Source organism: Platalea leucorodia (assembly GCF_965183815.1).
Source record: "Platalea leucorodia genome assembly, chromosome: 1".
NCBI lineage: Eukaryota > Metazoa > Chordata > Aves > Pelecaniformes > Threskiornithidae > Platalea > Platalea leucorodia.
The window spans coordinates 51,898,486-51,913,748 of record NC_138823.1 but is presented as its reverse complement, the minus strand read 5'-3'; the positions used below and the strand labels follow the sequence as shown (position 1 = coordinate 51,913,748).

At 42.7% G+C, this 15,263-nt stretch overlaps 1 protein-coding gene across 2 annotated transcripts in view; it reads left to right on the top strand.

The window, feature by feature from the left end:
* Positions 1 to 15,263, top strand: part of CABLES1 (Cdk5 and Abl enzyme substrate 1) — a gene marked incomplete at its 5' end in the record, with an annotated part of 75,343 nt that overhangs the window by 49,920 nt on the left and 10,160 nt on the right. For both annotated transcript variants that reach the window (XM_082305301.1, XM_082305302.1), the window contains 3 exons: positions 6,787 to 6,886; positions 8,403 to 8,559; positions 9,329 to 9,432. In XM_082305301.1, coding sequence (XP_082161427.1) covers positions 6,787 to 6,886; positions 8,403 to 8,559; positions 9,329 to 9,432 — 361 coding nt within the window. The remainder of the gene's footprint in view (positions 1 to 6,786; positions 6,887 to 8,402; positions 8,560 to 9,328; positions 9,433 to 15,263) is intronic.

Genomic DNA, 15,263 nt, shown 5'->3' with positions numbered 1-15,263 from the left:
GGAAATCTTCATGGCAAAAGGGTATTCATGATCTGAATTTTTCTGCTGAACAAAATCTTGCTCACCTGCGAAACATACACGTGACTACCACACAGAGATCTTGCAGTAACGTTTACAAACAAAACACATGCATGGCGAGATGCAACAGTGAGTACTGAACCTTTTTTACCATTGTGGAGAGATACTTGTGCTTTATACAAATTGTTTCTCCTCTCCTTTCTCATCATTCACTGGTGTTATACTATGGATCATGTTCACACCGCAGTATTCTTCAATAATACTTACAAATTTGAAGCATCATATGTAATGTTATGCTAATACCATTCTTCAAGTTCCTCTTTCTTATTTAAATATAATACTCCAAAAGATGGAAGAGCTACTTTGTGAAGGGTATTGAAGCTGGATTTCTGGCTCAGCATCCACTTTATTCTTCCTTGCAGGAGGTGAGAATGAATCCCCATCTTGTTCTGCAGATGAGCAGAAAATGGGAGGTAATGGCAGTTATTGGAGGTGTGCCTTGTGCAACCCCTGCGCTGCTGTGGCTTGCGCCTCCTTTGTCCAAGGTTGTCACGGTGGAAGCTCACAGCAAGTGGAGTTGAGCCTTGGTGCTGTTCCTCTTCCAGGGCAGGGGAGATGCCTCAGGTCACTAGCAAGTAGCTGCCCCACCACACTGACACTCAGCTCGTGCATGTACACAACACACGCTGACCTGCTCTAGGCCCTTAGAGGGGATTCGTTTCACGGCAGAGCGAAGCGTGGAGCCACTTGCAGATGGATTAAAGAAGACTTGAAGGAATTATTTATTTGGAGATGGGTTCCACATGGTTTGAGGTGAATTGGATTTCAGCTCTTTGAGCTAGGGATCAGACACAGCAGATATTAGCCTTTTAGCCATTAGGCAGGTCGTTCTCCAGGTGCTGGGATCACTGTGCCTGTCCCCAGAGAGGAGTTGTTACGGCCAGGCTCTCCCTTGCAGCCAGCACAGGGAACATGCCTGCAGGTTTCTGCCCACCCCACTCCCCAGCACAGTCAGTGCAAGGGTGCTCTGCGGACCCTCCGTGTGATTCCAGCTGGGATGGAGAAGGACCAGGTTCAGCTCTGTCTCCAGGTAGCTACCCTGGAAAAGGCAGATTTTCTGGGCAGGGGAAGAAGGGAACCCATTCTCCATTGCTTGCCTGCTCTTGGAGCTTCTCTAGGCACCACTTCTTCTCCTTCCAAGGAGATGGTACAACTCTGGCAGTCGTCACGGACGTTGTTGGAGTCGCTCCATGTGGCCTGCAGGACGTGGTGGCCTGCAGAAAGGCTCTGCATATGCTTGCAGCCAACTGAGGGCAATCCAGTTCTCGTTGGTATTTTAAGGTGCCTAAGCATTTCCAAAAAAGACGATGGCAATGTATGTCTGTCACTGTTAGAGGTGTTATAAAGGAGGAAGAAGGTACCGTATTGTCTTTCCCCCCAGGAAAGAAGGTAGTGAGTGCAGTTAGTTTGGTTTATAGTTCTGTTGTGGTTTTTTTTCTTTGGCATGCATCATTATGGTTCATAATTTAAAAACATGTTTTTGAAAAGGGACTTTTTAGGCTTGTTTTTGTTAATGGCAAAAACATTCACAGATTGAAATCATACCTGTTCTAGTGATATTTTATTTTGTGATGTTGTAAGAACCTGTTAAGAGCTTCCAAGTTCCTTCGAAGTCCTGCCCAGAAGGTGAAGCTAGAGGACCCGGGGGAGGAGGAGAACTGGTGGTGTCACACGGATGTGGCACTGCAACACGGCGGGTCCTACATTTGACTCTCAGCCGCTGGGCTCGCAGGGACTGACTGCCATGGGGGCTGGAGGTGATGAGCTACAGGACAGAAAATCTGGAGTATCAGGCAGTGCGTGTCCTTTTAAAACTGGCCAGTTCACCTCATCTTTTATTCTTCGTGGCAGTGAATTCATTAAGCGGTTAGAAACTTACCTGCAGTCGGCATAGCTGCTGAATATTGCTGTGTTGACAAGAATATAGGTATCTGACTAAACTTGCCTCCAGTTAAGGGAAATAATACAATATGAGTAATCGAATGGATTGAAGCCAAGGAAACGGACCATTCTTCTGAAGTAAAGCAGCAAGTCATTAGATAAAAAGAATTTGTGTCCTCCTCAGAAATGCTACAAGCCAGCTTCATCCAGTTTCTAAAGATAAACCACTGCTGAATTTAATTTTGAATTTAACTAGGTGCTGGCCAGAACACTTATGAGTTCGATGATGCTGTGAGCAAGAGGTTTTCAATACCATCACCCCAAATAACATGTAGCCACAACAATCAATGAGTCCACAGACCAGGCATTCCCAATGGCCTTCATTATCTAAACTCCGAGATCTTTGTTTGTTTAAACTGAGTAAGAATGTTGTATGCAAAATGAGGCAAAAAGAAGGATTTAGGTGAGGTTGTCTCGCACGTCGCACCCCTGCCGTCAGTTATTTGGCAGGTCAGGTAACAAGCATTGCAGAGGGTGTGGAAAACCGGGGAATATTTACAGGAGAAATGAGAGCATCTAAATTGCCATAAGGATCGTAGCAATAATTATGCACACAGCAAAGCGGGATACTCTGTTATGTCCTTCAGAGTTGTTACCCGGTTCCTTGCTATTCTTCCCCAACAGATTTTTATGTGTGAGGCAATTTTGATTAAGTCATCAATCTCAAGCGCTTTTCCTGAACATTTATCATGCTGTAGGCCTGGGGAAGAATAACTATCTGTTTTTAGCTGATAATAGGGAAACTGAAATATCCCTGCTTTTCTTTTATCATTGCCCATTTTCCTTGCTTCTTCCAAATTGAACAAAGAAACAAAACCAAGTGCATATTAGCTTTACAGAAAGACACATAAATCTCTTTTTTATCCTCACACCAGGACATTTCAAAACTAATCATCTAATGTATGAATTTTATAGAGCCACCGTTGCTCATTTTTGTCAGTTGCCCTGTTGCCTTAGACTGAAATTAAGCAATGAATCCCCAAAAGCTAATAGGTTTAAATTTTGAGCTTTTACTCCGTGTTGGGCAAAACATCAGGACAAGAGCTGACATGCTGACACCTGAATATGTTTGGAGAGAGAAAAAGGATGCTGGCCCATTAGAGCCATCTTTCCAGGAGTTTTCCCACCTCCTCTCCCTGTAAATTGCCACTGGAGTAGTTGTTCTAGCAACCCTAATGGCAATTAGGATCTGAAAGCTCTCCATCAATTAAAGCAGGCAGTCTCAGGCAGCGGGAGATCTGCTGCTGGACTGGCTGGCAGCGCGTCTTTTCCAAAGCTGTCATTGTCCTTGTCCCTATAAACAGAGACGATAAGTAGAAATTATTTACAGTGACGGGTAAGAACAGTATCTTTTCTTGATGTCTCATGAATCGCCTTTGCTTTTAGAATAAATCTTAAGTCAGGTATCACTTAGCATAAAATATAGACACAAAAGGCTTACATCTCTAAATAACAATTATCAGATTCCTTTTTGCAATAAGCAGAAGGCTTTTTCATGTATCTAGAAATCTATTTAATATTTAATGGACTCCTAAATTATTCACAGGTTAAAGTGTTCAACTGTTGCTGTCATTTAAAGAGCAGGTGCCCAGCAGGAGTCCTGCATGGGGCTTTGTAGATGACATCAAAGCAGAACGTTTGATTCATTAAAGAAATGTTATACTTCCAAAGGTAATAGCATCCAATTTATATTCTGTTAATCCTGGCCTGACAAGTAAAAGACACGGTGAGATTTCCTGTTTTGATTCTTATCTACCTGCTCAGTAAAACTTTTCACCATCCCACAACAAATTTGGGATTCCAAGTCACCTGGTACTGTTCCAAAAAAATCTGTGAACTCTGGTAGGTGGAGAAACTTTCGTTTTTTTCTGCAGTCCTGGATAACTAAAACAATACGCTTAGTTTCGAGTGTAGTTTGTAATACTGCTCAGCTTTCTGGAAATGGTATGCACGAACAGAATATCTAGAGCTTGACATTGAGGTAAATCAGGGTAACTCCCCAAACTTTGTCAGAAACTGGGCCTCCTGAGGAAACGTCATCCCTGATCTTCTCATTTCCTCAAGCTTTCCCTGCTCAAATGAAGTGAAGATAGTAAAATTAAGTTCCCATGATTTATTTTTGCTTTTTGGTGTCTGCTTGAATTGCTTGAAAACTTTGTTAAAAAACACTTTTGGAAAATAAAACAGGAAAAGCAAAAATGAGGAAGGAAGTCTTCTTCGCTTAAAAGCCTCTTTGGCAAGCACTATCTTTCCTACTCTGCATTTTGTAAGCACCCTTTACTACAGGATATTGGTTTGTGCAGTTCCTCCGTCCTATTGGTAAATAACTTAAACACAGTAAAAGCTTGATTTTTTTTTTTTTTTTTTTAATATATAAAGTGCCTATCCTCCGTATGCTCCTGCCCTGCGGGGCCCTTTGGCTGTGGTGCCACACAAGGGCACATGTCCTGGAGGACTTGGTGGCGGTGGTTGGCAGCACCGGTGCGGTGGCTGTACCCAAACAACCGTCCTGACTGTGCCCCAGCACGACTCACCCATTTGGAGAGGGCAAAGCGGAGGCATCCCCCAGGTCCTGGGGTTGCTCTCCCAGCAAGAGCTTTGCTGAGGTATTCGTGAACTTTTTCTCTATAATAGGAGGCAGGGAAAAAAATCAAGGCTTGTCCTGAAAAAGCTTGACTAGCTTGCTGTTGATGGTAGTGATAGGGAACTCAAAAAGGATACAGTAAAGATGCCTAGGAATTTCTTATTAGGTGTTCACTGAGATCTTTTACCAGTGAGAGGAAGATGTATATAAGCTAGGATGAGCCTTTCCATTTATACACTGATAAGAAACTGCGCATTGTTTAGTACTGATTTTCCTCAAGAGAGGGAGTTTAATTCTCTGTTTTATGGACAGGTTTCTCTCCAAACAGTAATATTTTATTACTCTGTTTTACAGCACAAGCAATCATGTACTACCTAGAAATATAGAGCATATGTAGAAGAGGGGAAGACCCTAAGTAGCCCTTGCAAAACACCTAGGGTGAGGGAGAATGCCTGTGGTGTCTTTCACAGGCTCCTGAAGTTGAGTCGTCTTTAGAAACATCGGAAAGATGGGAAAATGGAGGCATTAATGGCCATCGATCTTCAGCTAATGTCCAGGAACCATTCCCGTGTGTGCTCACACGTGCTAGCTGACCCAGAGCACTGATTTCTTTTCAGTTCCCAGAGCTGCTCTTTTTTTTTTTTTAAAGCTGCTGTGCTGACTCTTCAAAGGGTGCCAGATTTTCATTAGACAAATTACAGAGTTATCTGTCCTTGTCTGTTAATTGCATGGAGAAATTTCTCCGTGACTTGTTTTCAAAGTCGTAATGGCATTATTTCTTACTCTATGTCTGTAAAGTTTTGAGTGGAAGGAAACTAAACTGTTCTGATACTATTTCAGGTAATGGGGATATTTGTTTTTGTTTTGGGGTTTGGGGGCTTCCTCAGGTTGTGTGTTTGTTTTGTAGGTAAGATCTGCTGAAATGGTTACTATTTGGTATTTATCTCTATGAGAAACAGTTCCTTTAAGTACATTCTGCACAAGAGTGGAGAGGCTAATCCCATGCCTCTGACAGAGGGTTATTTTTACATAATTATTTGTCCAGCTCCTCAGTAACGTGATACCAGGAAACAAGAATGATAATGTGACACTGTGCTAAGTGAACCCCAGTCAAGAAACTAAGAGGACTTTGTTGGGATTAGAAACTTGATACAGTCTTTTCCTTTGTCGCAGAAGTATGTTTTCCAGCAGATAGATGTGCTGGATTTTTCCAGCAGTAAGGTACGTGATTTATTGGGGACTCACCGATTGCCATGTTTCAGAGAAATAAAATGAGTGACAGGTTGGAAAGGGAAGACAAGGAGACAGGGTGTGCAGAGACACAGTAGGAGATAGCCCAGCCCTGCAATCGGGTGAAGAGCCTGCAGGGCTTCTCCCTGCCTCAGTGTCAGCATCTCTCCCATGCAGATTTTTAAGCACATATGTGGACCTCAGCGGAAATCAGCCAGGAAAATACTGTGAAATAAATACCCTGGAGTTGCGTATAGCTGTCATTTCTGGAGCACAAATTTGCTTATAGTCTTTTTTACCTTCACATTTAGCATTTTGGTCATGAAGCTAGAGCATGGGATAGAGCCTGGTTGTCTCAGGCATCTCATTTACCTCCAAGTGTAAGATGCCGAGTGGGTCAGTCCTAAAGTAGATCCCCAAGTTTCCATCCCGAGGTGATGGAGAGCTGGGTTTCTCCTGCCAGCCTCCATCAGGAGGGTCACTGGGCTTTGGACACTCTCCTGCGCTCGGAGGAGCAGGAATCCCTCCCAGAGGCTTTCACGGGCAATTACCTCTGTCCAACGGCATAGAGGGGTGTGGGTACGTACTCTGGGACCATCCGTCTGCTGGATACGTGGCAGTCAAGTGTTCAAACTAGATTATTGGATCTCACCTGAAGCATATATGACTTCCAGTTCTGTCCCAGTGCCAGGTTCTGTTAAAGGCACCCAATGATGGGGAACCTTGCTCTCCACCACAGGTGGGGCATGAGGTGCCACCTGGAACCAAGTGGGAGTTTTCTCTGTAATGCATTTTAGACAACACAAGTGCTGCCTGTAGGAAAAGTTGTCTGGTTTGTGTTTTGCATTGGCATGTTTGGATTAACGTTGCTACCTTACTTCAGCGTTGGGTGGTGGAAGGTGAATGAGGCGTGTGTATTAAGAGCTGTTTCTGCTCTGGTTTCTGTTTCCCAGGGATATGAAGCTGGATGGTGGACGCCAGTGCCATTCTACTGGAGTGTGTCTGAAAGAGATAATTGGTCTTGAAGGTGTGGAGCTCGGAGCGGACGGGAAGGTGGGGATGCTTCAGTTCCTACTCCCTTAGATTTTATGTACTAAGGGAAAAAATGGCTTAACTAATAACAAGCACAAATATAAACATAAATTATAACATGCAGTGTAACACAGTAGTTAAAGCACAGTATGTGCAAACTGTAAATAAGCTTAGCAGAAATTCAGGAGCACTGCCCAAGGTGTCAGTGCAAACAACTCTGTCTCCTTGAAGAAATTTGCCTCTGGCAACATCTGAGTCTGTAAAGTATTACTGAATTGTGCGGCCTTCCCCTGGCTCTAGCAGGAGGTATCGCTGCAGAGTATATTGTCAGAGGCTTGAAAATAATTTCTGGTGGGAGTTGTAAACTATAATTCTGTTTGCTCCCAATTTTATTTAATAAAATAATTTTTGCTTAACAGTATGTTTTTCCAAAGAGCAGGAAGACAGTAGTAGAAATCTGATGGGTATGTCAAAATCCAAGAGTGCATTCACTTGAATAGAATAAGCAATTATGAATCTCTAGGGAAAGTGATCAGTTTTAAACAAATATATAGAGACAATTTTAATCATGAATGAAAACATTTTTTGCTGAAAACCTGATTTACTTTTTACAGTTCAGTTTACCCAGTCTGCTGTCATGTACGGATTTAAAGGCCCTAGATCAATGCTGCTATGCATGGTGTACTCAGCTAACCAGGTGTCAGGCCAGACCACAGACTGTAAATTCCCAAGGACAATCTGTCTGCTTATAAATAAATGAAAGCTCACATGTTTTATTTGATACCTGTTCTGACCTCCTCATAAACCAGTCTAGAGTCTGAGACTCACTTTTTTTCTTCAATATAATGTTATTTTTGGAAAACAAACCTACGAGAAGCAAGGCGTAGCCTGTTCCTGGCCAAGGGTACAAGCAGAGAACCAGTACTCTCTAAAAATAATTTTGTCACAAGTATTCATTCACAGTTAGTCCATGTTGGGAGGTAGTAAATGATCTCCCACAACTATTGCTATAAACTGGAGCTCACTTACGACACCAGTAAGACTCTGCCAGACAAAATCCTAAACGAGAAAAATATCAGAGAAAGTGCTTAAGTTTAGCAACGTTCAAGTGATTTGCCTCTGGCAGCTCTGTGCTGAGGGACCCATATAGATGATGCTGTTTCACTAAAGAAGCAGCTGAAAGCTGCTACAGAGAAGGCCCACTGAAAAAAACCCAACTAAATTGACATGTTTTTAAATTTGACCCTTGAATAGGATTTTGTAAATCCGGTGTATTAGAGCTTGTGTGTCTGTGTTTGTGGTTTTGTTTTCTTGAAGAATTAATGCCTTTGCAAAAGCTTTTTTTGCATGGATAAACTGACTGCACAGAAGCACATATAGGTGACTGGTGTTTATTCATCTGTGCCTAACTATTAAATCCAGAAAATCCTTTGCTAATTTGACTTCCCTTGCTTCCAATTGGGATGCACCAAAGGCATCCCGCTGTGGCTGAGCTGGGCTGATAGTAACTGTCTGTCCGTTCTGACTTTCTTTTTAGACGGTTTCTTATACACAGTTTCTATTTCCCACCAATGCTCTGGGAACTCGGAGAAACACGATAGACTCCACCTCATCCTTCTCCCAATTTCGCAATGCAAGCCATCGTAGCCTTTCTTTGGCAAGAGCTAACAGCACCCAGGGGAGCATTGATGCAGGTAACTTCTCAAGAAGCTTGTGTTAATATCCTTGCATAGCCTGGTGAGAGGCAGTTATTGTGAAGGACGGACATCTGTCATGTTTTAGCCCCTTTTTTGCTTAAATTAAGCAAAATTTAGTCTCGTGTTGTGGATGAAACAGAGCTCGTTGCCTGTTCGTTTAGCAAAGCTGGCTTACAGATGATAGAAAGTTAAGTAAACAAGACTGCTGGTCATACTGACAGCCCCTGATGGCACTCGGCGTGCCTCCTCCTGTCACCAGCATTGTTTATTTCTCCTGCATCAGGCTCATCGTTACCTTCCTTTGCTATGGAAAATTTACAGGGTCAACACGGTAGTTATAAGCTGAAGGTGTAAATCATACTTGTGACCTTTATTAGGCTGGAAAGGGCTGTGTTTACAAAAGCAGACACAAAACATAAGCCAAAGCACTATATGCTTAAGATATTTTGGCATGTTAAATGAAACAAATCACAGCATCTGCATAAACAGATGAAAACTTGTTGCTGGGAATAAAAGTCATTGTGGAACTTTATATAATTTTGCAGTTCTCTAAGCCCTAAATTCACATTTAAATTCGTAAGCTGTAGGTCCTCTATATCTTTGCAAATTGCATTAGTAGAGTTTTCAAGATTCAGAGAAATCTTTCAACTCTTTCAAAAATCTTGCATGAAGATCATCTTGTGCATTATCTGTGAACTCATTTGGCACTTCTCTTAAGTCCAGAGATTTCTTGATGTAATGAATTCCTTTCTTATATTTACTGTAGGTAGCGACCTGGGAGACTTTGTTGAATATGACCCAAATCTTTTAGATGATCCCCAATGGCCATGTGGCAAACATAAGCGGGTTTTAATATTTCCTTCATATATGGTAAGTGACATGCAAAATTAGGTGTAGCACAGATAAATTTTGGTAACAATATTTTGAAGGTTGAGGTTACATTTGGCCGTATTTTAAGAAGATTATTATTATTTTTAATCTACTAATAACAGCTGTTTGGAATGCTTTGTTCTAAATGACAGTTACTTACCAGGACATGTAAAAACAAACTCATGGAGGTATTACAAAAGTAAAGGCTTTTATTACCACCGTATTTCATAAATGCTTCAGATGAAAGGCTTGTTCGAACAATGCGCTCATTCTCTTGCATTCAGAGGAAAATGTATACTTCCTCTAATTGGCATCTCTTACAAAATAGGAGGATGCCCATTAGGGTTTTTCTGAAGTCATGAAGTTGCATTGTGTTTTGATGCTTATCATTCACTCCTCGGAACAGCGCTTCAGTGTCTAGTAGAGCCTTTGTTTCCCAGGTATTTATTTCACCATGGGATAGTCCTTCCTTTAATTGCAGCAATTACGAGCAGAGCCTGTATATTTTTCACTATATCCAAACCCGTAACAAGAGACACGCGTAACTGTTCCTTGATCTGTGCTCAACGTTCTCTGTGGTGAGAGACTTCTGCAGCCTTTTTTCAGTTGCACCAAGTCTGTAGACTTTGGTGTGCTATTTTGGCAGGACTGGCACAAGATGCCGGGCCATCGTATGCATGTAAGTGCGTATCTGTCTGAATTATACATCCAAAGTAGTAGTAGGCAGCAGGGAAAAACTTTTTTTTTTTTTTTTTTTTCCCCCCAAAAGTACCTAGTACTCTTATAATAGTTTTATCATAGTACTCTTATCTTAGTTTTTCATGTACCTAGTACTCTTATCTATATACAAATAGGATAGGATTTGAAACACTGAGGTCTAAAGTGTCGTCCATGTCCTCACTTAACTTGGAACAGAGATATGATTTAAGAAACTACTAATGTATGTAAAGATACAGGTTTTGTAGGGTCTTTTCTGCCCATCCCCCCAGTCTTTATTTGATAATAGGCCTCTTGGGTTCTCCTTCTTCAAAATAAATGGATTTTACATGTTCTGTGTAGACTGAAGGTTATCACCTTGCTGGCAGGAGTGTTCTGCCTGTTGCACAGAAAGGCATAATCGAGCTCTGAGGCTGTGTTTGTGCTAAATTTTCAAGTGGGAAGTCCAGTATGTCCTCTGCTTACTTTCAGCCAGTTTTACTTTTAGGGTTGGCAAGTTATTTTTTGGCTGCCCGCCCACAAAGTGTCAACCTTTTATGGCAGCTACATCTGGGTGGGAAAATATTTGTTAAGTTCTGATACGGTTATTGTCATAGACAGGGGGCTGTCTTCCCTCAAACAGAAAGACGTTGTTAACTGGCATCCAAAGTGAACATAGCTTTAGCAGTTATGGTGGTGTTTCCAGCCTTCCTCAGGCTGCGAATATGCGCCAGGCAATCTGAGTCCTCTAGGATCACTTGAGGTCTTCGATCCCTTCTCAACTTGGTGCTGAGATGGACATAGTTGGGCAAGTCAAAATAGGACAGCCAGGATAGCATCCTGCAGGGGAGGTCTCTGAGGCCCAGGAGTGGGTGTTCAATGCCCTTCTTTTCTATATGCCGGTTAACCACAGCATTTTGAGGTACTTTTATTGCAATAAGGAGCTGACTGGGCATTTCCACTGTGACAGAGGTATAATTAGATGATTTAAAGGTGGAAAATGGACTTCAACAGCAATTGTTAAAATCAACATCATTGTTTGTCTAGACTATATCTGCATTGACTGGGGTCTCTCTGCTTTTTCATTTTCTCTAGGGGTTAATTACTACTGTGTCTGGAAAAATGCTTTATTTCACATTTTGGGTTTTTTTTTCCTGAATTTGCCTTCCAGCTGTCACTTCTGCACTGCCTGAGGGTCTGCAGCACTCGCGTCTCCCTCTCTGAAGGCAGGCACTAATCTAAGAAAGGGCTGAAAGATATTAAGTGCTGTGTTTCTTTTGTTGGTGGGAATAACTGGCACATGCCAAGAGCTCTCTTGTCCAAGGTCCAAGGATTTTGCCTGCCCCTGGTCGAAGCAGCATAGCTGTGATGCCATGCAGGAGCTGCACAGCTTTGCAAGAAACCGAAGAGTGGGTGGTTGTTCTTCAGGGCTCGGCTGAGAGATTTCACAAGGGGCTGGTGCTTCCTTCAGCCGCAAGAAGGGAGAAAAGGTAGTGTCGGAGTGTCCTGGGAGCTTGCAGGTTAAATAGGATCTTGCAACTCAGGCTGTGGGTAAGGAGGGCTTGTGCATCGAGCTGGTGAATATAGGGTCATATTGGCTACGTAGGAGATTTTACTCACATCCATATTGGACTTTCTGGACTCAGCTGGCATTCCCCCTCCCTGCAGTTCACATCAGTGTGAACAGGAGCATAACAGGCTGTAATTTCAGGTCATTTTCTTCCCCAAATATAAAAATCGGCGTATGCTGCAATTAAAGCAAATTGCAGGCTGAGGCCAGTGAGAAACCTGTGGTTTTTTCTTGACCGTGCACAGCCATCGCGGTATTGAGAGACCTCTGCCAAATGACCGCAGAGCTGTAGAGCTGCTGTACATGGATTGAAACCAGTCTCTGGTCCTGAGCAGAATACAGTGGTAATTACTGCCTCTTGCAAGTGCCGGAGCAGCTGAGAGCGGCTCTGATGTCAGTGCTGAATGTTTAGTTGTGTGTGGAGGGCTGCAGCTTGTAATTAAAGTTTCGTTACTTGGCCAGCATTTAGCATTAATGCTTGGCAGCTGCAAGCTTGTATATATTTCCCCCCCCATCCCTTATGGATGTCAGAGCAATTAATGGGGGGAAGGCGTGCGAGAGGAATGTGAAGTCATGGCGGCGTGGATGAGCGGGGCTGGATGCTGGGCTGCGGCGCTGACTGCGGAGCAGGGCTACATGCACCCATATGACTCCTGGGAGCCCGGCTCCTGCTTTGCAGGCCAGGATTTCTCCACTGGTAAAACGCTGTTGAGGTCTGTGTGAACGCTGCATCAGTAAACACTGCAGGCTTTATCATGAGGCATAGGACAGGCAAAATGTGTGGTCTTGCTTGGATTTTACTCTGAAATACGTGCAGTTAGCACTCAAGCCTGTGTGACGTGCAGTTCCCTCCATTTTTGTGGAGCCTGAGTTTATCATCACTGACATTGACTTTTATAGTCTTGTAACTTTACTGGGCTGAATTAGTCCTGACTTGCAGAGGATTTTTAACTGCAAGTCCTCAGCTGTTTTCAAGGAGTAGCTAAGCTTCCTCCTTGAAGATATCTGTGGGGAAGAAGTGTTTTCGGTTCGGTCTTTTTTTACAGCAAAGTTCCTAGCTTGAAATGGTATACACTTCCCTGTCACATTTCTAAAAGTAATACCCACAAACAGCCTGTCAGGGGATGATTCTGAAAAAGCAGCTTCAATACTTTCCCAACACAAACTGTACAGGTTCTATTAATTGTGTTAGTCATATTTAAATTCTGCTTTGCCCCGGAGAAATTATTTTGCTTTATGTTGGCCTTGTAGGAGAGTCTACAATCTCTACCGCAATATAAACAGTAAGAGGTAGAAGAATTCCATGCTGGGGGGTGAGGGGAGGAGGGAAGCATCATGTCACGGTTAACAGATGTCTTCCTGGCTGATACTGCTAAAACAGGAATTCTTGCAGATTCTTAAGTCTGTCTAGAATGGGAACTTTATCTACCAGGCAGAGCAGTAATTTTTGTGCTCGAGTCTTGCGTTGACCAGGGTACCTCCGAACTTGTCAGTGCCTCCCTGGCCTCCCTGTGTTCTTGCCAGCAGAAACAAACTCCTTCCATGCAGAAGGAGAAAACTCACTTTGCAACAGGCGTGAGGCTGACCCCGCAGTACTGCTTTTGTTCGTAACACAGAAACACAGGAGCGTGTTAGCTGGCTGCTGTGCGCTGCCAAAACTTGCAGCAAAAGAAGAAAAACCCAGATCAGTAGCATCTTGACTTTGAGTGACCCTTCTGTAATAACATCCCTGCAATATCCATCCATCCGTGCCCAAGGGATACCCTTGGAAATTGGTTTGGGTACTTAACTACAATTTCAGTGCATTGGTTTAATTATGTCAAAATAAATTGACATCTCTACACCACTAATAAAAAAGCGTGTCGCATAAGTCTGCAGTGCTCTTACAGCAGGCTGACTGTCAGCCTGCATTTGCCAGGACTAGTGTCGAGCACTGCCAGGCTGCATTATTAAATATTAGTCCTCCAATGTGATTTTAAAATTAGAACTGCTTGCTGCCCTGGCCGTTTAGTCTAACAAAAGCCCTGCATGATGATACAGCGCATTCGGTCTCCCGCTCCCCCATTCTGTCTTTCACAAGGAGCATCAAGGTCAGGAGTACTCCGCTACAGCCGGCGTCCTTCGGTGCCGTCACCCTATTCTTTGAGCCGCTTCCGTAGTTGTAAATTAAGCATCTCCAGACTGCTTTTTTATCAGTTGCTGACCTTGTACCCAAAAGCTTCAGGGAGCAGAGGATCACAGTGGTGGTATATAGTCATATTTAAACCCTGTGCTGTAGGCTTTTGATGCTATATTTGGCTGAGACGCCAATAAACACATATTTTGTAACAACGACACACTGTATTAATTGATAATTATTTCTGTGTGTTAACCATATAAAATAAACTGGCATCCTTCCATGTACTTTAATTCAAAGAGACAGTTTTGAGATTATTTGCTTTGTGAAATTCTAAATCTTTCAGTTCAAAATCCTTGAATATTAATAACTTTCTAACAACTGAAACATCTTTTAGTCTTCCCCCTTTTTTTTTTTTTTGCTGGGTTTTGTTTCCTATTACAAAGATGGAATCTCTCCCATTTTCCATCGCTGTTTTAAGCCTCTGCTCTAGCAGGATTTCCAATATATGTGCATCTTCAGCCATAAGTATATGCATTAGGTTACTGACAGTTTATAGTTATGTAGCTGGTGACTTGCAGTATGCATTAAGGTAGCCAGGCAGCGCAGAGCCATTGACTTCTTTTCATTTGTTACGTGGTTGAGAACTTACCATTGACCTACTGAAAGTCTGTTAAAAGTACCAGTCTTCTGTCTGCTCTCTGTGAAGTAGATGTGTCAGAGGGTATACAATAACGACAGCTGAAGAGAGCCCATCATATACCTTTTATTATATTCACCTATTTTATTCTGATTTTATCCTTCTTAAGCAGGAGATAGAGGCATCCAAGGCTAGATCATCTTTTACTGGTAGCATGCCAAAGTAGGATTTATTTTCAACAATATTTCATCTTGCCAGTCTTTCCAACCATTTCAGGCATCCTCCCTCCTCCCATATTTATGAAACTATATATACAGCTTTCCTATGAGAAAGCAGCTGCTTGAAAACACTTGTGAATAACATACAAGCTAACCTCCAAGTTCAAAACTGCCAGCCACGCAAAAAGTGTGCAGAGTATGGACTTCGGCCGAAGCATTCATCACGTTGCCCAGGCATCTGTCAGCTACCTTATATCAAGGCTTTCATTTGTCTTGTGCAACTTCCATCGCCAAACTAAAATATACATACACAGATTTGTGTACAGAGAACATGAACAGAGCTCACGAAGGAGTATTGCTGAATACTGAAGTGAAATGTGTTTTGTGCAAATAAGCTGTGAGAAACAAGACAGACGTTTGTGGATGACAGAAGTTACAAACATTCGAGATTAGAGTATGAGAGAGACAGTTTGGTAGTTCCCAGTGCCTTGCTCCTGTGTCTGACAGCTCTGGGAGAGCAGAGTGCCTGCCTGGTAAGGAATAACATTATGTATAAGAAAGCATGTTTTGATAGAAAAACGCTGTGCTCCT